Source organism: Cnephaeus nilssonii (assembly GCF_951640355.1).
Source record: "Cnephaeus nilssonii genome assembly, chromosome: 10".
Classification (NCBI taxonomy): Eukaryota; Metazoa; Chordata; class Mammalia; order Chiroptera; family Vespertilionidae; genus Cnephaeus; species Cnephaeus nilssonii.
The window spans coordinates 6,919,544-6,943,115 of NC_137081.1; the positions used below are offsets into that span (position 1 = coordinate 6,919,544).

The 23,572-nt window shown below is 40.2% G+C and overlaps 1 protein-coding gene across 3 annotated transcripts in view; it reads right to left on the reverse strand.

Moving 5' to 3' along the window:
• Positions 1-7,613: 7,613 nt before the first annotated feature.
• Positions 7,614-23,572, reverse strand: part of SF3B1 (splicing factor 3b subunit 1) — a 33,973-nt gene continuing 18,014 nt past the window's right edge. For 2 of the 3 annotated variants that reach the window (XM_079782789.1, XM_079782790.1), the window contains 18 exons: positions 23,184-23,396; positions 22,970-23,091; positions 21,571-21,768; positions 21,369-21,470; positions 20,660-20,839; positions 19,804-19,890; positions 19,400-19,670; positions 19,002-19,147; positions 18,760-18,906; positions 18,488-18,613; positions 17,829-18,050; positions 17,441-17,623; positions 17,244-17,355; positions 15,473-15,593; positions 15,030-15,161; positions 13,320-13,592; positions 10,254-10,470; positions 7,614-9,983 (listed from right to left, as the gene is read on the reverse strand). In XM_079782789.1, coding sequence (XP_079638915.1) covers positions 9,825-9,983; positions 10,254-10,470; positions 13,320-13,592; positions 15,030-15,161; positions 15,473-15,593; positions 17,244-17,355; positions 17,441-17,623; positions 17,829-18,050; positions 18,488-18,613; positions 18,760-18,906; positions 19,002-19,147; positions 19,400-19,670; positions 19,804-19,890; positions 20,660-20,839; positions 21,369-21,470; positions 21,571-21,768; positions 22,970-23,091; positions 23,184-23,396 — 3,011 coding nt within the window. In that variant the 3' untranslated portion in view covers positions 7,614-9,824. Of the gene's footprint in view, positions 9,984-10,253; positions 10,471-13,319; positions 13,593-15,029; positions 15,162-15,472; positions 15,594-17,243; positions 17,356-17,440; positions 17,624-17,828; positions 18,051-18,487; positions 18,614-18,759; positions 18,907-19,001; positions 19,148-19,399; positions 19,671-19,803; positions 19,891-20,659; positions 20,840-21,368; positions 21,471-21,570; positions 21,769-22,969; positions 23,092-23,183; positions 23,397-23,572 lie in introns of those variants that run through there. The other variant, XM_079782791.1, reaches the window with a different exon arrangement.

The following is a 23,572-nucleotide window of genomic DNA, read 5'->3' on the forward strand; positions in this document are numbered from 1 at the left end:
TCTCTTAATATGTCTTCATTGATTTTTGAGCGAGAGAGAAGGAGAGATAGAAACATGGATGAGAGAGAAATATTAGCATGGATTGGCTGCCTCCTGCACACCCCCCACCAGGCATCAAGCCCACAACCTGGGCACATGGCCTGTCCGGGAATCGAACTGGTGACCCCTTGGTGCATGGTCCACACTCAACCACTGAGCCCCACCGGCCGGGCAAGGCTCTCTTGCGAGATTGGAGACAGGCTTGGATCCGGGCCTGGCTGGGCGATGCCCTTCCAGCGAAGGCTGTCTGGGAAGATGCACTGTGACGGGTGCTGAGAGCCAGGCCGGGGGCCAGGCAGCCTTGTCAGTCTGGGCCCAGCCTCCCAGCAGCCTGTGCTGTGGCATTATCACTGGGGTTGCTCTCCCACGGTGCTTCACGGAGCCACGCCCCGGTGTAAATGTCCTGCAAGGTCTTCAGTGCAGCCGTGCTGGGAATTACTTGACCGCATTGTGACTCAGTAGTGCCATCTGAGAAATGGGCATAATGGCACCCACTTCCAAGGCTGCGGTGGCGCCTGGATAAAACCAAGTCTGTAAAGAGCAGAGAAAGCCTGGCCAAGGCCCCAAACGGCTGTCCCTTTTGAAGCATATCCCCCTCATCCCCATCTCCTTGGCTCTGTCTCCACCCAATCTCCTCCTGTGGAAACGTGTGCCTCTAACGAAAATCTTCCCCTCAAGTCCTCCCCATTATCTGCCACTCTCTGGCCAAGCCCCCGTAACCCGCACCATGGCAGTCTGCCATTAACAGTGCAGGTGACCAGCAGGCCCAGGCCACCCCTCTCTGAGCCTCATCTGACTCATCTGCCAGGAAAGGTTTCCTGTCTGTCCTTTAGGACCGTGGTCGGCAAACCGCGGCTCGCGAGCCACATGTGGCTCGTTGGCCCCTTGAGCGTGGCTCTTCCACAAAATACCACGGCCTGGGCGAGTCTATTTTGAAGAAGTGGCGTTAGAAGAAGGTTAAGTTAAAAAATTTGGCTCTCCAAAGAAATTTCAATCGTTGTCCTGTTGATGTTTGGCTCTGTTGGCTAATGAGTTTGCCGACCACGGCCTTAGGAGACTTGCGATCTCTACCCACAGGTGAATCATATGAAGCGGCCACTATGCAAATGAGTAAAAAAAGGTGAAGTCGATGTAAGAGGCCCAAGTTATTATTAAAAGAAATGGCCAGGCCGAAACCGGTTTGGCTCAGTGGATAGAGCGTCGGCCTGCGGACTCAAGGGTCCCAGGTTCGATTCCGATCAAGGGCATGTACCTTGGTTGCGGGCACATCCCCAGTAGGGGGTGTGCAAGAGGCAGCTGATCGATGTTTCTCTCTCATCGATGTTTCTAACTCTCTATCCCTCTCTCTTCCTCTCTGTAAAAAATCAATAAAATATTAAAAAAAAAAAAAAAAGAAATGGCCAGGCTCTGATTAATGCCAAGAGCCCATGGGGTTTGTTGTTGTTGTTGTTTTTAAATCCTCACCTGAGGATATTTTTCCATTGGTTTTTAGAGAGAGTGGGAGGAGGGAGGAGGGGGAAGAGAGAGACATGGATTGGTTGCCTCCCACATGCACCCTGACTGAGACTGGGGATCGAGCCTGCAACCGAGGTACATGCCCTTGACTGGAATCGAACCCACAACCCTTCGGTCCGAGGGCTGACACTCTAACCACTGAGAAGAACCGGCCAGGGCAAGAACCAGCTTTAAATCTGCCTCTGAGAAGGGCAAACCAAATCTAGCCGACAGGGATGGGGAAGAGACCTACACTCCGACTCATGGAGCCTCCACAAAAGTCCCAGATGCATGGGCTCGGAGCTCCCCAGGTGGTGACGGGGGCAGGGGGCTGGGGCGGGGGGGGGGGGGAATGCTGAGTGGTGCGCCACCCCCCTGCCCGCATTCCTCGCCTCTGCTCCTCTTCCTTGTGGCTGTTCATCTATGTCCTTCATCGCGTCCTTCTATAATAAACTGGGAAGAGTGTGTCCCTGAGTTCTGTGAGCTAGTCTAGCAAGCTGTCAACCCCAACGAGGGGGTTGCGGGAGTCTCAATTTATAGCCAGTTGGTCAAAAGCACAGATGACAACACGGGACTTGAATTATCTGCAGCTGGTGTCACAGAGAACTGCTTGGCGGGGGAACAGCACACACATTTGGTGACCAGAAGTATCACCAGCGAAGAAGAGTAAAGGAGAAACACAGCAGAGGAAAAGGAGTTTTTCCTCCTCAGGAATGAAGTGAGGGAGAGGACTATTTGCATTTAAAAATACTATTGTGGTGCCTTCAAAGAATATTACATTAATAAAAGCCAATAAATAAATAAATAAATAATAAAATTTTAAAAAGAAAAAATTAATTAATTAATTAATTAATTAATTAATTTAAAAAAATAAAAGCCGGCCTTTACCTCTTACAGCCTTTAGTCCACGGTGAGTTTGCCAGACCTCAGGGCTGGTTTCTGCGGAAAGGTCAGTCTGGGTCCGAAGGCTGGCCAGCCACCAGCCCCGGCCCGGCCGCTGTTCTCCTGGGCTCTGCTGCCCCCTGCCAGAAGCTAAGCCTGTTACAGAAACAGAATTTTTTTTTTTTAACAAAGCCGCGGTTTGTATGATTTCCTCAATCACAGGATGAAATAGGATGTCCTTCCGCCTTGTGAAAAAGAGCAAAGAATTACTGGCTGTAAAATGTGCCTGCTTGCTTTGCTGCCTGGAGGTTCCTGCACCACAGTCGTCCGAGTCGCAGCGGCAATAATCTGTCTGCAGTCATTCAGGGCGGCGACCCCTCCCGAGTCCCTCCAGCTGAGCGGCAGGCGGGGCTGGGCCCTGGGCCGCCGCCGTCCACAGCCCTCCGGGCCAACGGCGACTCCACCTGGAGCAGGGGGGCACGTGGGGCAGGTGCTGGCAGCACACCCATGCAGCACCTCAGCCAGGTGGTTCCAAATGGCGTAAAAGGAGCTCATTCTTTTTTTAAAAAAATATGTTTTTATTGATTTCAAAGAGGAAGGGAGAGGGAGAGAGAAACATCAACAATGAGAATCACTGATCGGCTGCCTCCTGCACACCCCCAACTGGGGATGGAGCCCACAACCCAGGCATGTGCCCTTGACCAGAATCAAACCTGGGACCCCCCAGTCCGAAGGCCAACGCTCTATCCACTGAGCCAGATCAGCCAGGGCAGGAGCTCATTCTTGAAGAAAGAGCAGGCGCCAGCCAAGTGAAGAAGGAAGCAAAAGGCTTTTTTATTTTTTTTAACCAATCTTCATTCCCTCTAATTTCAGCAGTGACGGCAGAGGGCGTCTCCCTCATAATAATAAAAACAACAACAAGCCGAAACCGGTTTGGCTCAGCGGACTGAAAGGTCCCAGGTTCGATTCTGGTCAAGGGCATGTACCTTGGTTGCGGGCACATCCCCAGTGGGGTGTGTGCAGGAAGCAGCTGGTTGATGTTTCTCTTTCATCGATGTTTCTAGCTCTCTATCCCTCTCCCTTCCTCTCTTTAAAAAATCAATAAAATATATTTTTTAAAAAAACAACAACAGCAAGCTATATCAATAGCAACAGCTATTACATTTACTGGGCACTATGCCTGGACCTTTTACGTTATAAGCATTATCTCAGCTCATCTTTGCAAGGACCACCACTTACGAAAGGAGATACAATTGTTATCCAAATTCTGTAAGTGAGGAAACACGCATAGAGAGGTCAGGTAACTTGCTCAAGGTCACAAAGCCTCTAAGTGGCACATCCAGGTTATAATCCAGAACTTGAACTTACAACCAACCTGGTTTTGACAAACTCCAGAGCCAACCGGTAAGCCCATACTATATTGACCCCTGTGCTCTCCCCTCGGCACAGGAAAAGCAGGGAGAGGATTCTCAGCAGGCGTCTGGCTCCAGCTCCCATCCGTAGCACACTGGCCTCAGAAGAGTGAGTCTCCCTCCCTTAGTCCAAGGCTCTACAACCAACGTCAGGTAAGTAGAAGGAGACGCAATATGGATATATGCCTTCGAGGTTTATGAACCGCATTGACCTAACCAGCCTGTTCAGTTCAGGCTGCCAGAACAGAGTACCAGACTGGGTGGCCTCAACAACAAAATTATTCCTCAGTCTGGAGGCTGGGAAGTCCAAGATCAAGGTGCCAGCAAGGTCCATTGTCTGGTGAGGGCCTGCTGCTTCCTGGTTTACAGATGACCATCTTCTCATTGAATCCTGACAAGGCAGAGAGCAGAAAGAGACGACCAGCTCTCACATCTCTTCTTCAGAAGGGCACTAATCCCATTCGTAAGGGCTCCACCCTCATGACCTCATGACCTCCCAAAGGCCTCATCTCCTCATAGCCATCACATAAGGGATTGGTTACAACATATGAATTTTGGAGGACACAAACATTCAGTCTCTTCCATAGCCTTATTGGAAAAATCAATTGATTTTCTGCAATAAACTTCATCCTTCTCTTGTTCCTTCATTCTTCATCCTCCCTTTTGGTCTCACCCAGGTTTCAGCGAAGTACCATCCTAGCGGTACTGACCACCTCTTGGCTATCTGTATTTATGCTTAAATAGGTACCTCCATGTGAAGGTATGTTATTATTGATTTGAGTAAAAGAGGGAAGGGAGAAGGGAGGGAGGTAGGGAAGGAGGGAAGAAGGCAGGGAGGGAGGAAAACATCAATTGGTTGCCTCCTATACATGCCTCGATTGGGGATCGAACCCATAACCTTTTTGGTGTAGAGGACGACACTCCAACAGAGCCACCCAGCTGGAGTGGTACTCCTGTACCTTTTATTATTATTTTCAATATGTTTTTATTGATTTTAGAGAGAAAGGGAGAGGGAAGAAACATCAATATGAGAAACATTAATCGGTTGCCACCACATGTGCCTCAACTGGGGATCGAACCTGCAGCCTAGGTATGTGCCCTGACTGGGAATTGAACTGTGACCTTCCTGTGCGTGGGACAACACTCAACCAGGCACACCAGCCAGGGCTCCATGCCTTTTATGCCTGTGTCACTGCACACTGCAATGGATGGAGTTGCACCCTAGACTATCACTTCTCAGACTTCCATGTACTTCCGAACCTGAGCATTTACTGAAAGGCAGATCCTTCTTCGGTAGGCCTGGAACACTACCCAAGAGTCTATTTCTAAAAAGCTCCAAGGACTTTGCTGCTGCCGATGGCCAGACCACCTTTGAGTAGCAATGACCTAGACAGACACTGGCACGTGAGCAGTTCTTCCTTGATCATGCTGTGCTGAGAGATTATCTTCCCAAATGGGCCAAGTATATTCTGCGCTTTGTGACAAAACTGTGCAAAGCATCCAGCCGCACAGTACACATTACACACATTACATCCTGTAGACACCAGCTGTCACACTCTACCAGATTTTCACTGTTCGAATTTTCTGAACATGTCTGATTCATTTAGGTCTACTTGTTTCTAAAGTAGCAGTAAAACTATATTTTTATATTCTTTGACATATTCATAGGCAAAATTTTCATGCCTACATTCCACATTATCTTCTTTACGGACTCGGGAAAAGGTATTTCTCTGTCAAAAATAAAATAAAAAATCCCTCCATATTCGTCCTGACTCCCACACCTCTACCTCATCAAAAACTCACTCAAGCTACTATCTACTTTTGCTCATCAGCCTCCTTCTGTCAAATCCCAAATTCCTAGTCTACAGTAATAGTGATAAATTGTTTTATGAAATTACACTATTTAAAAACAGCAAATTTAGCCAAATTGGAGGGGGAGTTAGACATAGAAATAATTAACAACTTAACCTATTTATATATTCCTAGCACAAATTTCAGGATAACATTTCAGACCAAATTGCAAAGCCTCACTCACTAACATGTTAAAAATCTCCTAAAAAATTGTAATAGGCCAGTGGTCGGCAAACTCTGGCTCGCGAGCCACATGCGGCTCGCAAGCCGCAGTTTGCCGCTCTGTTGACTGAGTTTGCCGACCACTGTACTAGGCCATTAAAAAGTCTATTTGTCCATATGACATGAAAACATGTCCTTTATAATCTTTTTAGATTGTAAAATAACTACTAAAAATAAATTTTTAGCCCTAGCTGGTTTGGCTCAGTGGATAGAACGTTGGCCTGCAGATTGAAGGGTCCCGGGTTCAATTCCGGTCAAGGGCACATGCCTGGGTTGCGGGATCGATCCCCAGTAGGGAGCATGCAGGAGGCAGCCGATCAATGATTGTCTCTCATCATTTATGTTTCTATCTTTCCCTTCCTCTCTCAAATCAATAAACTTAAAAATAATTTTTAAAACTTAGTTTTTCCAGCATGAACACTAGAAATGTCGCTGGCCTATGCTGGAAGCTAATTCCAGCATGTCGTAAATGCAAGAAGTTTCATCAAAAGGTTGATGGAACCTTGAGAATTGCCTGCTGGAAATGGCTAAGGGCATTTCCCCACACCTAAAAATTTGTATAGATGATTGCTTGCTGCCAGAGAGCTGAGGGCATTTTAATCTACATGTTATTGCCTCCTACTGGCCAAACACCTGAACAGCCATAGGCAGTTCCCCCAATCTGACAATGGATTCTGTATACTAAACCTTGGCCTTCAATCTGTATATCTACTTTGCCTTAGGACAATTTGTGTTAACAAAAAGCAAGGGGTCCAGAGAGACAGGAGGACTTGGTTTCTTTAGCTATGTCTTCTCTGGCTCCCCAAAATGCCTTCCAAAATTATGTTTCGTCTCTGGACTCTAAGAATTTACAGCAGCCTTCTCCAGATTCCTGAGCCCTTTCTAGATGCTGGAACAAGACCCCCGTCAGGCCTACACTTGTTACTTACTCCCTCCTGCCTATAAATCCCCTTGACTGCCCTGCTAATCATTCCATTTTGTGGCTTCCTAACCACACTCTTTTAAGGAGAAAGGGTCTCTGCCCTGCCTGTCCTCCTCCTCCAGCCATACCACACCCCCTCCCAGAGGAGAACCCAGCCACCCACTGCTGCTGCTGCCGCCCCCACACTGGCTTCTGCAGAGGACCAACAGCGATGAACACATTTTCAGCTTGCTTTCCCTGGGACTGATGCAGAGCTTTACCCGAGGTGTGTCTTAAGTATTTGTGAAATAGTACTTCTAGTTACTTCCTAGGCAAATGATATGCTCCCATTTTACCCATCCTATGAGTCCTGCTTAAACAATCATCTCAATTAAGGCTGTTAGAGATTTTGCCCTCCAGACAGGATCTGGAGCCATGTTTGGTAGTCACAGCTGGTGTGGGGATGCTACTGGCATCTAGTATGTAAAGATCAGTGATGCTGCTCAACACCCTGCAAAGCCCAAGATAGCACCACCCCCAATGAGGATTTATCTGGCCCAAATGACGATAATGCCAAGGTTGAAAAGCCCTGTAATAATTGTAGTTTCTGTTCCTTTTAACCTTTTGGGATTTAAAAGGCATTAGAAACCTATATGGCTGCAATTTTTTCAGTTTCTTATTTGGTTTTTCAACATTAAGTTCCCTTGTTTGGAAAAACAACCCAGAGGTATTATTATTAAAATGGCACAACCACAACAGAGTGTAATACGACAGTAACAGAGTCAACTACAATAAAAAACTGGTCTAAAGACTTTAGATATAATAAGTTTATTCATTTGGTGGTACGTGATGCTCACATGGCACCATACAACAAATTTTAAAAATACAATATGAAAAAAATTGAACAGCCAAAGAGACCAATTCCATTAGAGGGCCTACAGAAAAACCAACAAAAGCCCACAGAAAGACCCACCCACGGTTCCCTTAAGAACATTAATTTCTTCCTGTTTAAGTTTGGCTTTAAGAAACACCAAAAGAAAGTGCAAAAGGAAGTTTCTGAAAGATAGTTAAACTTCACATAGCGTCTTTCACGTATCACAAAATGCTTTCGTTATTCAACAAGCATATAAAATAATGCAAATATCTGTGAGCCTCTATTTGGTCCCAACTATGAAGGTCGTAGCCTTCAGTATTTCCTTCATCTCTGTCCTCAAACTATTTGCATCAGTAAAAAGTCACTTAAGGTGGCTAGTAGTCTCTCTTGCTCCACAGTGCCTCTGTCTGCAAAGCATTGATGTTTTCCATAAAAACATGGGCCCAAGCAAACTGAAGTTATAGAAGTACTTGACGTGAAAATATAACTAAATTCCCCCAAGACTGATTTAAAATCAAAGTTTGGCTTGGAAATCTAATTGTGTTCTTTCATTTTCATGATTACTAATTCCTGAAGGCCATCTGTCAGAAACTATAGAGAATAGCAAGATTTCAAGTTGCAAAAACTTCTTAGAAAAATGATTTTGGAAATTGTGGTTTAGTACATATTTTCTACAAGGAACATAAGAAGTTACAAATTCTTCATGGAGAGTCAACTAACGCTCAATGTTGATTTGGTAAGTCAGCCAATTACCAACTGTTTCTCATGGAAGCCTTCAAAGCGGGGGTCCTGGGCGTTAGCAGGTCAAGGAACAAACCTCCTAGTCCCGGTGCGATTCTACTTACAGTGGCAGTCTCCTACGCATGTGCTGAGCAGAACCTGAGTTCCCCTTCAGAGTTCACAGAAGGGCTATCATAGGGAGACAAAACAGAACAGCCATGGGTAGAAAAGGACTAAAGCCAGGAAATTAGGAAAAACTAAAAATATACTTAAAATACTTGCCAAAAAAACACTAATTATTGCCTAAATGTTTGGTTCCTCTAGACCTTCATGGCATTTCAGTTTATGCTTGACCTCTATACATCAATTTATCTGAATTACTAAATGCAAAACTAAGCAGACATTTCAGCGGCTGCAATTGTGTATCACAGCACGGAATACGTAACATGTACCTAGATATCTCTCCCCTTCCCCATTAGACTGCATCCAGGGCCAGGGGCAGGTCAAAGGCACCTTTGCATCCCCTACACTAAGCACAGTGGCTGGTACACAGTAGGTGCTCAGCAGGTATTAACTGAACACATTGTTGAGCAGTGGCTTATGACATGGAAAAGAGCCCAAAGACTGGCTTATTCCAGTAGCATTCCTTAGGTAGCCTCACTCCAAATAGGTAGAAAGCAGTTTTAAAAGATACCTTCTCCACTTCCTAAACACAGACTCCTCAACAGCTGGACATGACTTGAATCACTTTCCTTAAACGTGTTCATAAAGCATTTTGAGAATTCAAGAGATGAAAGGCGCTATGTAAGTGCAAAATAATAATATTCAAGACAGTTCAGCAAAGGTGATATATTTTCTATGGTGATGGAACAGTTGTGCTAATTTGAGATGAACACCCCAATAGCTACTCTTCTCATTGTCATTACCAACAGAACAATAACATTTGACAAAGACACCATATCACTTTATATAGTTTATATTCTGCTACTTTCTATAAACCAGGTGACAGAAAATGAAATTAAGCCATTTATGCTACACAAACCAATACTTTATCAAAGTTCCCGCATTTTACAAGTCATGTTCAAAAAACACACACAAGTTAGCATTTTGTACACAAATGTTTTATTTCTCAATTAAACATTCCCTTTAAACACAAGGAATGAATTCTAAATCTTCATAAAGATGAATTAAAAATGAAATCCCTCCAGAATAGTGTGTGTAGTCCCTGTGTTCTTGGTCACTACTGGCATTTACTGTTTAACATCAACAACAAAGACAGGTTATTTAAAAATCATGCTACTGGATGTCTAGCTCTTCCTCTATGACCAGTTTTATGCTCATCTGCAATGTTTACAAGTGTACATCACCAAGTCAAAGCAAGTATAAGGTGTGAAATAGCTGTGCATTAAACACAAAATAAACAACAAAATTATAAGATATAGTCAAGTTCATAACGAATATAGGTGTTCTTATCATCATTGTAGATTCTTGGGTAATGTGCTATGAGAGCATCCTGTGAGCCAATGTAGATGGAGTTGTAAATTTTCCAATACACATCTCTGACCTTCCGAGCTGGGTGAAACAAACCCTAAATAATTAAAAGATTCATTATTTCAATTTTCAAAGAACATACACAACCTCAACACAACAAACCATAAATACATGATTCCAAACATTTCCCTTTAAGACAGAACAACTGCACAAAACTGCAGTGAGCAAAAACAAAAATCTAATCCCCCCTTCCCCACAACTGTCGTCCCATTTGGCACAATGTACCCTATTAAAAATTAGGAACAGAGACTTAATTCAAATAAATTACTTTTCTCATTGAGTAATCTTTTCAAAATCTTGAACCTACCTGTAAACAATACTGCAACATTCTACATGGTCCAATAGCAACTCTCAAGCCCTCCAGGGCTCCCATAACTGCCTGAATCACATGGGGAGATGTCTCAAACACATTGGGCCATACATAGTTCAACAAGTGATTCAGCGAATCTTCACAGCCAAATCCATAAACCCCCAGGGACATGTGTTGCACCACCGCACTAGCCGTCTGTCTGTGTACAAGATCTCTGCGATGGAAAAAAGCTCTTTGTTAGATACAGTCTTCGTTTTACTGGAAGTATTCACCAGCCCATTAGAAACTAACTGAAGTCCAGTGCATGGAGGAGAGTCCTCTTCACACCTGACATCTGATATGGAAAGCTTTTAGAGTGACTAATGGTTCTACTTGAGAACTTTTAATAAATCAAATCTCACCAAAGCTAAAAATAAAAAATAAGCCATTATTTTCTAACAGACCGCTGGAAAGAGTAAGACTGTGAGAGCCTTGTGCAGCGTACATTTTAGTGGGCTACTGAATGAATAACAGTAATATCTCATCTTAAACTCTATAAAAGGAAAATCTTTAAAAGTAATTCAATACTGGGATAAAATAGGTAACAAAATTAAAATAATATCCCTGACCTCATATGTTTTAAGTTTCATTCAAGAACGCAATTTGGTGCCCTAGCTGTTTGGCCCAGTGAATCAAGTGTGGGCCTGCAGACTGAAGGGTCCCTGGTTCGATTCCAGTCAAGGGCACATATCTCAGTTGCAGACTCCTCCCCAGACTGGGCCCTGGTCAGGGTGCGTGCAGGAGGCAACCAATTGATGTTTCTCTCACATCAATATTTCTGTCTTTCCCTCTCTCTCAAAAATCAATGGAAAAAGTATCTTCAGGTAAAGATTTAAAATCCTATATAAAAGCCTAATATGCAAATCTACTGAACGGCAGAATGACTGGGACATAAAAATGAGTTCATGCTCTTTGCCCTCAAAGGTAGTAAGAGTATCTTAAAGATAGGAAAGAAAAAAAAAATACTTGAACTTTGCTAGTATCCTTATTTCTTTTATCTTCTATAATAATAAAAGCATAATATGCTAATTAGACCGGACATCCTTCTGGACAACCTTCAAAACGAAGATAGGGCTGTGAGGGCTGAGGCAAGCCTCTGTGGCTGGAACCGACTGGCAGGCTGTGGCAGGTGAGCGGGGCCTCCCTCTGGGAGGGAAGCCCGGGTCCGGGTGCCAGAGGAAGCTTGTGCTGGCAGCCGGGGAAAGGAAGGCCTACTCTTGCACAAATTTTGTGCAATCGGGCCTCTAGTCTACTATAATAATCTTACTAAAAAGCCTAGGCCCTAACCTGTTTGGCTCAGTGGATAGAACGTCGGCCTGCGGACTGAAGGGTCCCAGGTTCGATTCCGGTCAAGGCCATGTACCTTGGTTGCAGGCACATCCCCAGTAGGGGGAATGCAGGAGGCAGCTGATTAATGTTTCTCTCATCGATGTTTCTAACTCTCTATCCCTCTCACTTCCTCTCTGTAAAAAAAAAAAAAAAAATCAATAAAATATATATGTATATATTTTTAAAAAGCCTAGGTGGGCCCTAACTGGTTTGGCTCAGTGGATGGAGCGACGGCCTGCGGACACAAAGGTCCCAGGTTTGATTCTGGTCAAGGGCATGTACATTGGTTGTGGGCACATACCCAGTAGGGAGTGTGCAGGAGGCAGCTGATCGATGGTTCTCTCTCATCGATGTTTCTAACTCTCTGTCCCTCTCCCTTTCTCTCTGTAAAAAATCAATAAAATAAAAATAAAAATAAAAAAAGCCTAGGTGGTCCTCATGCCATAATACCCTCACACCATCACAAGATGGCTGCACACACAGTGGAGGCAGGGCATGGCAGCCACTCCAGTGCACAGCCTCCGCCAGGGTTCCCGTTCCAGGGTTCCCGGCTGCGGCCTACCTCTTTGGGGCAATCCATCGAGGAGCTCCGGATGGGTCAGCGGGGCCTACCTCTTTGGGCGATCGATTGCGGGGCTCCCACACTGTGAGAGGGCACCAGCCAGGCTGGAGACCCCCCTCCCCCAGTGTATGAATCTCATGCACCGGGCCTTTAGTGTTTAATATAGTAAGCTTCATACATAGCAAGGCAGTATTCCTCATTAATAGATTTCCCAACTAAAATATTTTTCCTCTTCACTTAATTTTCTACACCTTTATCACCCCTCCACATGATTTTTAACCTCAGTCACACATCAGTGACTGCACTCTGATGCGCAGACACTTCTTACTGAAGAATATGGAGTATGATTTACTCCTACTTTACTAGCTCCAGCTGGGCAGGCTTATAAAGAACATGATTCTTATTCTGTCCCCAGGCCTTACAAGTTACTTGTGGTAACTTATTGAGTCTGTTAAGTCTCCCTTTTGTAAGATCATTAATGAGTAACTTGAATTTGTAAACAAGTAACTAAATGAATGCGCTCTAATTTGAGTAACTTATTTTTCCTGAAAAATACTGGCAATGAAACAGTCCCTTACTACTTAAGACCTTAAACTTTCCCTTACATGTCATTTTTGAGTTTAAAAACTATGTTAGTCCTCGATAGTTAAAGGTATCAGGAATCTACTGTCAAATACCTCAAGCAGTAGTATATCAGTGGTCAGCATCTGAATAATTTGGGGCATACAATGGGAACGGTGTGGCTCTGGCCAGCTATGTTCAGTAGTTCAAAAGCCTGACAGAAATCTTTGCTTCATCTGCAGTAACAAAAGCTAAAAAGATCAGGTCTCTGCCACAGCAATAAGATCATGCTCCTCCTTCTCTAATTATTATGACTAGTTAATTTTTAGAATGAAAGTTGATCAATTGCTGATTTTCAAAATGTATTTAGTCTAACATATGAAAGGGAAGGGGGCCCTTGTAGCATTTATATTATTTGAAGATAACAATAGTCATATTTATAGTTTCATTCAGGGGAGCATTCCCCTTTAACTACATCATAACAAACAGGTCACATAATAATTATTTCCATAAATTCTAAAATAAAGCCAAGAATTATAACTATTTTCTTGCACTTCATTCAAGTCACTTACCTATCCATTAAAGCATCTTCAAGTAATGGTGTTACAGCATAAATGTAGTCCTTCCCCATTTCACCGATATATTCGAACAAGAAGGAGAGTGACTTTAACACTCCGTTTTGAACATTGAGTTCAGGAACTCTGTATTCATTCATTAAGGCAGGGAGCACTGTGAAGGGTGAACACGTTTCAGCGACAATAGCTATTGCTACAGTGGTACAAACTCTGTTCTGCCTTTCCTGAACTTTGAGGTTGTTTAAAAGTGTAGCCAACACATCATGAGGGCTGAAAAAAATAAATGTCAGCAAATGTTAGATCACAGGTCAAAACTTTTTTTTTAGAGGGAGAAGAAAAATGCAAAGAAATGAAACTACGGTAAGTAATCACTGGGAACTTAGTAATTTTATGATAAAATACAATACTTTAAAGTCACTGGCATTGTTTCTACTTAAGAACTTCATTTAAATTAAAATGTCCCGTTTTAAAGAAAAATTCAAATGTATTCACTTTCGAATGTAATTTTGAGTCTTTAGTAAATTTCTTAAAATATAAAAAAATTTAATTAAATGTTCAGATTGATTGAGTGTTCAAACCATGGCCACTAGAGCAAGGCAACCTTACAGTAATACCCAAACTGAGGTCTCCTATGCCACAACACACACAAAATCTTTTCCTTTTCTATCTTCCCTCCCAAATACATTTACTATAAATATTCTCCTTCTTTAAGCATTATTTTACCACAAACTTAACATGTAAAGCACCCAGCCTGTTTTATCTTCCGGATGAAAAGTATAGTGTGTTAAAGAGACACAGGGGCTAAACATTAGCACAACAGGTATTCATTGCGAATTTCTTGACTACATTAACGCTAAATAAATATACTGATGCCAAAAGGGGGGTGGTGTAAGACTTCATCTAATTAATATGACTTTAGCTATGTTTTATTGCTTGAAAATATTTTCTGTTACTAACAAGCCACATGGTACATGTAGTACCTCATTTTTTCCCAATGACTGTAGTTTGGTTCTGACAAAAATGGAAGCAAATAACCTTAGATTTATTAATAAAATAGCTATAATTCAGTTGTCTGTGGATTAATTTTTTAAAAATATTTTAAAAACACCAACATGAGCCCTGAATTATGCTGATTTTTACATTAAGAACGGGCCTTAATATTTCAAGCATTATCCAAAAAAGCATCAACAAAAATTTGAAATTATTTTGCGAGTTGTAGTTTCCCTCTCTGAAAATAACTGATTAAATTAAATTCAAAAACCTCCCATCTGTTTTAACTCAATTGAAAATTTCAATAACTGAAGGTTAGTGGTTAAATGAGGTACTTTCACAACTGCATTACTCACATTATGCCTTAAAAGAAATTTCTGCAGAAACAGAAGCATTTTTTCAACATCACAAGAGGTTTACCACAAAATACATACGTACATACATACATACATACATGGATGCCCTGGCTGGTTTTGCTCAATGGTTAGAGCGTTGGCCCACAAACCGAAGGGTCAAGGGTTCGATTCCGGGCCCTGAGTCAGGGGTGTGCGGGAGGCAACCAATTGATGTGTCCCTCTCACATTGATGTTTCTCTTTCTCTATCTCCCCACTCCTCCTTCCCTTTAACTCTCTCTAAAAACAAATAGAAAAATATCCTTGGGTAAGGATTAAAAAAATATATATATATATACATATATGGAAATAAATAGTACTCACCCGATGGCCTTCGCAATATAACCAAATGTGTTGACTGTGGCTCTACGAATAGCTTTTTTGTGAGCTTTTAAGAGCTCCAAAAGCTCAAAGCAAATCCTCATCCACTCCCTTGCTGACACATATTCAGCTCCCCTAAAAAAATATATATATATTAAATTTTTGTGACAGTAAGCCTTAAAAGGTAATTTACAAATCCAGTTCTCAAAACACAATTACCAACTCACTTTAAGCATTAAATAAAAAAATTATTACTCTTCAGAGAGTATAATTTAGTCTTAAAACTATATTGCTAACCGCCCAGTACCATCTAAATTGAAATTTCACTGAAAATATTAATACTGATAACCTAACCATATATACTTACATTAGCAATGTTATGCAAAGTGCATAAAGTGTTTAAATATGAAAACCAATAATGCCTATAAAAATGTTTAATCTCTTACCTGTCAGCAATACGCCCAACAAGATCAATACAATTCTCTTGTACTTTTTCATGCCTGTTCTTTAAGATGGGAGTGAGTCTAGGCAGCAGATCTTTAATTGGTGGAGTCATCTTATGCATACCTATTTAATAGAGCCAACGCACTGTCAATTAACATTTGAACCGCAATCTCTGTTCATTTTACCTTTTATTTAGCAATATAATATATGTGACCAGGCATAAATATAAACTTACAGCTGCCTATGAAAAGAGAAAGGCCCAGATTCTGACCAGACTTAGAATTGTCATTAACTCTTTATTAACAATTTCTGATTATGCATAGAAATGAAAGAAATTAGTGAAGTGATTTAATGAATGATGGATATTCAACAACAAAAAAAGTCTTATTTGGTTCTGAAATGTATTTTGTGCACTGACATTTAAATACGGGGACAGCTTATGTTCCGGCCATACACAATGTAAGCCAGAGGTAGACATATAAATTAAAGCAAAGTTTTCCAGAAAGGGCCCCCTTACCCTTTAACTGCAAAACAAACAGATCTCCAGTCTCCCTGCAATGCAGGGCATACTTGGATGGCATTTACACCTACGAAGAGAGAAAAAGGAGGCAGCTGGCAGGGGCTCCTGCTCTAACTAAAACTGCTTGCTCTGATTCTCTCTCCATTGCCTTCCCCATATTTCCCTTTCCCACAATATGGTTTACAACCCCCCTGCAAACTAGAGCCCCACAAGTGGCCAAGTGACTGATTTTTGGCCAAGTAGCTACCTTAAGTATAGAGGACAGGACTGAATTGGGGATTGTACATAAGTGCTATAGTTGAAAGATGTCCTATACTGCATAAAAACCCCTTCCTAAGAGCAAACAGTGGCTGTCACAGCCAGCACTTTTAACTTCCTGCTAGGTTATTTATGCCCTACAGAAGTTACTTTTGCAACAGTCATATTCAATTACAGTGAAGGATTAAACACAAAAGACCATTTATTTCATCATACTAAACTTAAAAAATAAAAAAAAGTAGCCGAAACCGGTTTGGCTCAGTGGATAGAGCGTCGGTCTGTGGACTGAAAGGTCCCAGGTTCGATTCCGGTCAAGGGCATGTACATTGGTTGCGGGCACATCCCCGGTGGGGGGTGTGCAGGAGGCAGCTGGTCGATGTTTCTCTCTCATCGATGTTTCTAGCTCTCTATCCCTCTCCCTTCCTCTCTGTGGAAAATCAATAAAATATATTTTAAAAAAAAAAAAGTAAATGTAATATACTTGTTTTTAGTTTGGATTAGAAAACTGAATAGTTTTAAAGAATTTGGATATAAATAAAAATAAGATAAACAACTTGAACGATTCACTTTTCTCCCTGGTTATATTCCTAACACTTGAAAGAAAGCAGAAAAACCTGCCATCAGCACTTATTAATTTAAGGTTGAATAGATGTATACTTCATCCAAAAATTAAATTAAAACTTCAGCGTTGTCCTCCTGTTCCCAAATATATTTCAGGCAAGACACTTTTTGAGCTGTGACTACTCCCACCTCTCCTGCAGGTCCTAACTTGCCCTCTTTTCTCTTTTAAAGTAAAATATAAATGGGTTTGGGAGATAAGACTATTATGACATCACCCCCTGACGTAACTATAATTTTGAAGTACTTTAAAAAAAAAGGTACCGGAAATCATTACTCAACCCCCAAGTATGATTCTATAATTTACTTAAAAAATAAATAAAAGAAAGTTAAAAACCAAAACAAGAAAATTCTTACATGATCAGCAAATTCCATACCTATTACATTTACAATGGCCTTCAGTGCTCCAAGAATGCTGCCCAATACTTCAGGGTACTCTTCACCCAAATACTCATACAAAACAACACCCAAGTGCCCCATCAATTTTTCCTGTAATAAAGAAAATAATGTTAAAAGGTTACTATTCACATTAAAATATATGGTGAAGAAATAAGAATCTGACATAAAAGTTTACCTCTTGGCAAGTCTTCATAACAACAGCAGTTCGAGAGATCAAGTCAGCTGCCTGTTGCCTAACTTTTGCGGATTTGTTATTCAAACGCCACAAAACTGTACCACAGATCTGAGGCAAGTAAGGTTTCACCCGTTTGCCAAGAGCATTGACCACTGTGCCAAACCCGTTCAACATTACTGAGTCCTAAAAAAAAACACGAGAACAAAAAAATAAACAAAGTGAAATCTAAAACTTTGAGGTAGAATGTTTCCACATAGCTAACTGAAAGAGAACATGAACATTTAAAAATTATTTCAAATTCAATTGCTCTTTAGTTATGTGCTGGTAAATAACATGATTTTTTATAGTATGAAAGTCAGTGGCAACTTATCCTAATTAGTATCATTACCTCTGTAGTCTGTTCTTGAAAAGCATAAAGAATGCCATCAATCAGCTGTTCTTCAAGTTTGTGATCAATATCTGCTGCTCCCAAGTTGCCCATAATCTTCTCAATTGTTTCCATTACCATTTTTCTGTACTGTTCAGCTTCATCTTTCAGATCATCCACGATCCTGGATATAATTTCTGCTGCTCCTACTTTGTTAGCCAACTCCACAGTAGTATCAACTAACTAAAAGGGGGTTGGGGGGGAAACATTGAATTTATCGTTCTTCAAAGGAAATAGACAACATGAAAAGCAAAAATTCTAAAAATACTATTCAGCTAGTGAGCATGCTGAGAACGATCAACTTCTATTTCTAAAACTTTAAGAGAAAGATAACCAAAGTAATTTACACTTGAATCTAAGTCAAGACGATTTAAGGTAAGATTACATTAATGTTTCCCTAGCCAGACCAATCATTTCGTTAACTAGACAAAGACATCAATTCATAGTTGGGTTATATACACTAGAACACAAAATCAATATGGAAGTTAACCTGACTAAAACCCATCTCCTTTCACAATCAAGCACATACAAACTATGAGGTAATCAGGGCAAAAAATAGTATGTAACATGCATTCAAACTAAAACATTTAGTTGAAAGGATTTTAATAATCAAAGCTTACCTGTCGATAATTTCTTCTATCTAAAGCCATTCTGTGTTGCCAGAAGTGTTTAAAAAAGGGAGGAAGAATCTCTGTTTTAATGTAGTTTGCTTCTACACCATCTGTTCCACAGCACTGCTTTACCACCTAAAAGGTTAAAAAACAATAATTGTAAACACAGTCCTGGTTTAATATTAAGTTTTTTTAAAAATGCTTTAAAACTCTCTTTGAACCATAAAACACACCCAACTTAGATAAACAAATCTGGAACAACAACAATTTGGGACAATTACCTTCAGCACAATTTTCTTCATTTCTTCATCAGGAGACTGGAATTCTCGAATAAGGATTAACATCACTTCTCTAGTATAGTAGTTGGCATATTCTGCATCCATGAGAGGAATAAGGTACCCAATAGCCTTTAAGAAGGCAGCCAGACCCTATTTTAAAATAAACATGTACGTACTTAGTAAATTGGATTTAAGCTGCCTTAGCTTCAATGAGAAGGAAAAAGAAATCTAATTGGTGGATCTACCTTTCCTCTGTGCTGGCGGATACCCTTCCATAGAGGCTTTAACACAGAATCAAAAGATTCGATACCGTAAGGAGTTGCTGCTTCAGCCAAGGCAGCAATGGCCAAAGCACTAATGGTCCGAACTTTCTGCTGCTCATCCACAAGACCTATGAAATCAAATACACGTTTTAACTAAGCAACAATATTAATTTCCATATAATCTAACTGCAGAATCTGTTCACATTAGATAAAATTAGGCAAAAGCCATAATAAACTGCAGCCTATTAGCAGATAATATTATAAATCCCATTATAAACTTTATGGTGCTGATGCAGTTAAAGCCCTTCCATTTATCACTCCAAATCAGGAATCCAAATTTAGGACACCTGTCTTATAGACAAATTTATATAACCACTTACCATGTTCAATGATTTCAACCAAACTTCTCAGATGTGGTAAGATGGCACAGCCCATAAGAATAGCTATCTGCTGTACAATCTTAATACCAGTGTGTCTCGCTTGCCAGGACTTCTTGCTTTTGCACACAGCTTTTAAGAAGGGCAACAGTGAAGGAATGCCCAGGGCAGAAGCTACAACAGCAAAAGCTCTAGCTGTTGTGTTACGAACATATTCATCCATATTATCTATATCGGGTCTCATGGTAGAGATCATAGTAGCCAGACCAGCAGCCTAAAAGGTATAAAAAAAAAAAAAAAAGGATAGTCATCAGTTGATAACATTAACCCTCAACCATTTCTTTGCAAATCAAATAATCCCATCAACAGATACAAAACTTTCTTCTCTAGAAATATAATGCAAATACCTTTGCCAAATTAGAAATAATCTCTCGGCCTTCCACTCTAGCATAGTAATCTTCATCAATCAGCAATGGTTCAATGACCACAAGGATCTGAAAAAGAGAAGCAGCTAAATTACCACACCAATTACCGATGCCACCCTTGTAATAGAATTAAATACATTTAGGAAAATTTATTAAAGCACGTCATTTATGTAATCTAAAAACACAAGTATATAAAACTCATTTTACTAGAAAATTTATTTTGTTTTTTAAAAAAACCATACATCTGCACTTTTTAATTCTACTGGTTTCAGAGAGAGGAAGGGAGAAGGAGAGATAGAAACATCAATGATGAGAGAATCGTGGATCGGCTGCATGCCCCCTACAGGGAGAGATGATCGTGACCTCCTGGTTCATGGGTCAATGCTCAATCACTGAGCACATGGGCAATTTAGAATTCTAATCCATAACTGCCACAAGCAAAAACAAATGGTTAACACTAAAAGCCATGCTATAGAAACAAATTTCCTCATCCTAGTCTAATATCAATCAAGCAAATGAAAAAAATGAGTAGTAATATGAACCCATTTTAGTAAAGAGGGCAAAATGTTACATCTATCTATACACATATTTTTATGTGTGTAATGCATGCTTATGAAAAGAAAAATGTCTGGGAAGACATGTAAATTGAACATTGATAACTCTCTCTTACAAGCCAGTAATATTTCCCTTTTTATTGTGAATGTACAGCATTAGCTATTGCTTTCTAAAGAAATTTTAAATTGCACAAATACATGTAAGTTGGTAAAAAAAAAATTCATTAATTCCTTTCATATTAAAAAAATCAAACCACTAGAAACACTACTTGAGAATAACAAACCTTATGCACATATGGTCGAACTAAGTCATCAAGTTTGTATAATATTCTATCAATAACTTTGACAAGTAAATGACGTTCTTGATCCTCAAGTGTAGGAGACATCAGTAGAGGAAGAATCTGATTAAACAAAGGACCAGCTCCAAACTCACGAGCTTTATCAGTAATCTGACGCAATGCAGCCTGGGGGAGAAAAAGAATAAAAGGTGTTTCTTTGTAATTAAACATTTTGAACAAACCAATTAATCCATAATTGTCTGTAACTTAATCTTTACAGGCATTTTACACAGAGTTGCTTAAGTTCATTCCCATCAAAATTACTCTGAAGTGTGAATTCATATGACAGAAGTTCAATGTTTCAGTTAATAAAGGGTAACAGAACAATGGAGCCACTGGAGTTATAAAATTCCTTAATCTCCCTGTAAAAGATTGCCCATCTTCAAGCCATATAGGATACTATTACAATTCCTCACATAATCTCACTAATTTCCTTGAGTCTTCAGCATGTTTTAAATGCCTTGAGGATAAAAAAAAGAGAATCTCCTTTTTCAATATCTCTATTAGCATAAAATTTCTTGATTAAAAAGCTAGGTCCTTCTTATTACATACCTTTATTTCACTCATACTATGCCCTTTGTAAAGCTGAAGAGGTTAATACATTTCTAAACATAAACTTATAATTAAGATGATGACTTAATGAATTGGCACTTACCTTTCTCATTGGAGGTGTACCATTCTTAATTTTTAAAAGCAGTTTCATTATTTTTCTCTCTTTTTGCTCTTCTGGACTAAGTGTTGATTCATCAACATCAACCTAATACAGTAAAAAGAAAATAATTTAAAGGTGGACTGAGACATTATGATATGAAATCCCTAAATAAAGGTATTATTTTATTTCTACTATTATCACTTACCAAAAGTTTATCAAAGTACTGAATATCATCAGGTTTTAAAAAGGGAAGATTTCCAGATGGTTGGTCGTTGACACTTTTCATAGTTCTATCTTCAGTTTGCATGTGGAAACCAGTCATGCCACCCAAAGGTGTTGGAGTGGCTGTGAGCTTTCGAGCTGGAGTTCGAATAGGAACATAACCAGCTGGAGGAGGAAGTACCTAAGATAGTTAAAAAGACAGTTTAAGATTTTCTTGACAAACTAAAGATGAATGTAATAAGCTTTTTGCTTGGAGAAAGGAATTACTACTATCGACCCCATTTTTCTATCTTGATTATAAGTTTAAAATATATATGACAAATATTCATATTTCTCATCTGTTAACAAAACTTAAGTATATTAGGACTGTGGGAAATTTAGGAAAATGAAGCATATTATAAAATTCTGATCACTTTCAAACATTAACATATATAAACATGTTGGTTTTAATAATAAAATAAAAATCATCACACCAAAAATCAAGTCTTAAATATTTAACTCGCTTTAGAGAAATCAATGCATGCAAACTAAAAACATTTACCAAAGCCTTGTAAAATACACACCATTTGAATAAGTCAAAGAAATTTCACTGAAGATTCACTAAAGAGAATTTTTTTCCCCTCCTGTTTCTATAAAGGAAATCAATGACTGCAATTGACAACACAGGCAGTCAACACAGGTGCAGAATATGTTTACACCCACTTTATGTGGAGACTATAAAACGTTATAAAGCAGAAATTCATAATACTTAAACACCTTAAAATAAACCTAATAAGGGGAAAAATACATACAAACTGTTAAAAAGCAATGAACATTGGCAGAAAAGGCTCTGAAAAGGCCATAAATGATGTAGGTTTCAGCCCTGGTTATGACACCATCTACATGCCCAGACTGCCTTCAGACTAGCAAATGGTGATCTTTGAGCCCCAGGGACCTAGAACTTCAAATTCTATGGTAAAGAGAGAATATTCTGTGTTCACTGGCAATCCATGAACTTGTTAAGTTAAATACACAAAATCTTGTGAGGCACCAAGTTAAATAATCCTAACCCAATGTGAGCTTAATCCTGGGATCACTAATAAACTGAAGCAGCAAGCTATTCCATACCCCCAAAGCAGCACTTCTCAAAGTATATGGTCCTAGAAGTCCATGAGATTTCTCACCTTCCAAAAGTAATAAAAAGTTCCATGTAATTTATTTTCACTCCTATTACTTTTTGGAACTGTAATATACTTGGAAACAGCTATAAGAATGTAATGGTACTAATAAGTTTAGACAAGGCCAGTGCAAACTTGACTTGTCAATTTCTTGAAAGAATACTTAAAATAAAATTCCTATTTTATATCCTAAAAACCATCACATTCATATTCCATGTTATTTACCTTATATCCTTCTGGAAACATAGCATCTAATTCTTCATCAGAAAGTGGGCGATTTCTCTCGTCAATTTCTCTCTCCCAACGCCAAGCCTGAAGCTGTTCAGGAGTCATACTCATTATGTGACCTACCGGAAAAGCAAACTTCTGTAACAATGCATAGTACAAATATTTATCACTCCATGGGTCCCTGGGATACGAGACAGCTAAGAGTTTTTACCTGGAGTAGGGGTAGCCATGTTCATGGCTGGTGTGCCAATTGGTGTTTTCCCAGGGGTCAGAACAGGAGTGCTTCCACCCATCTGACTAGCTGGTGTTTCATCCCAACGTGACTTTCTTTTACTGGCTCCAGGAGTGGGTGTTTCACCAATTGAATCTCCACCTCGATCTGTTCGAGGCGTCTCAGCCCATCCACTTCCATGCCCAGGAGTATCTTTAAAAAAAAAAAAAGTGTTTATGTCTTAAGTTTTAACCACTGTCAAAAATTTACTTTTTATTCTCAAACAGCTAACATACTCAAACTGATCAATTTCAAAAGCTGGATATTCCTAAACTGCAGGCCCATTTTAGGTTTAAATGTTTCATATTTATCCTCCCCCTTCACTACTT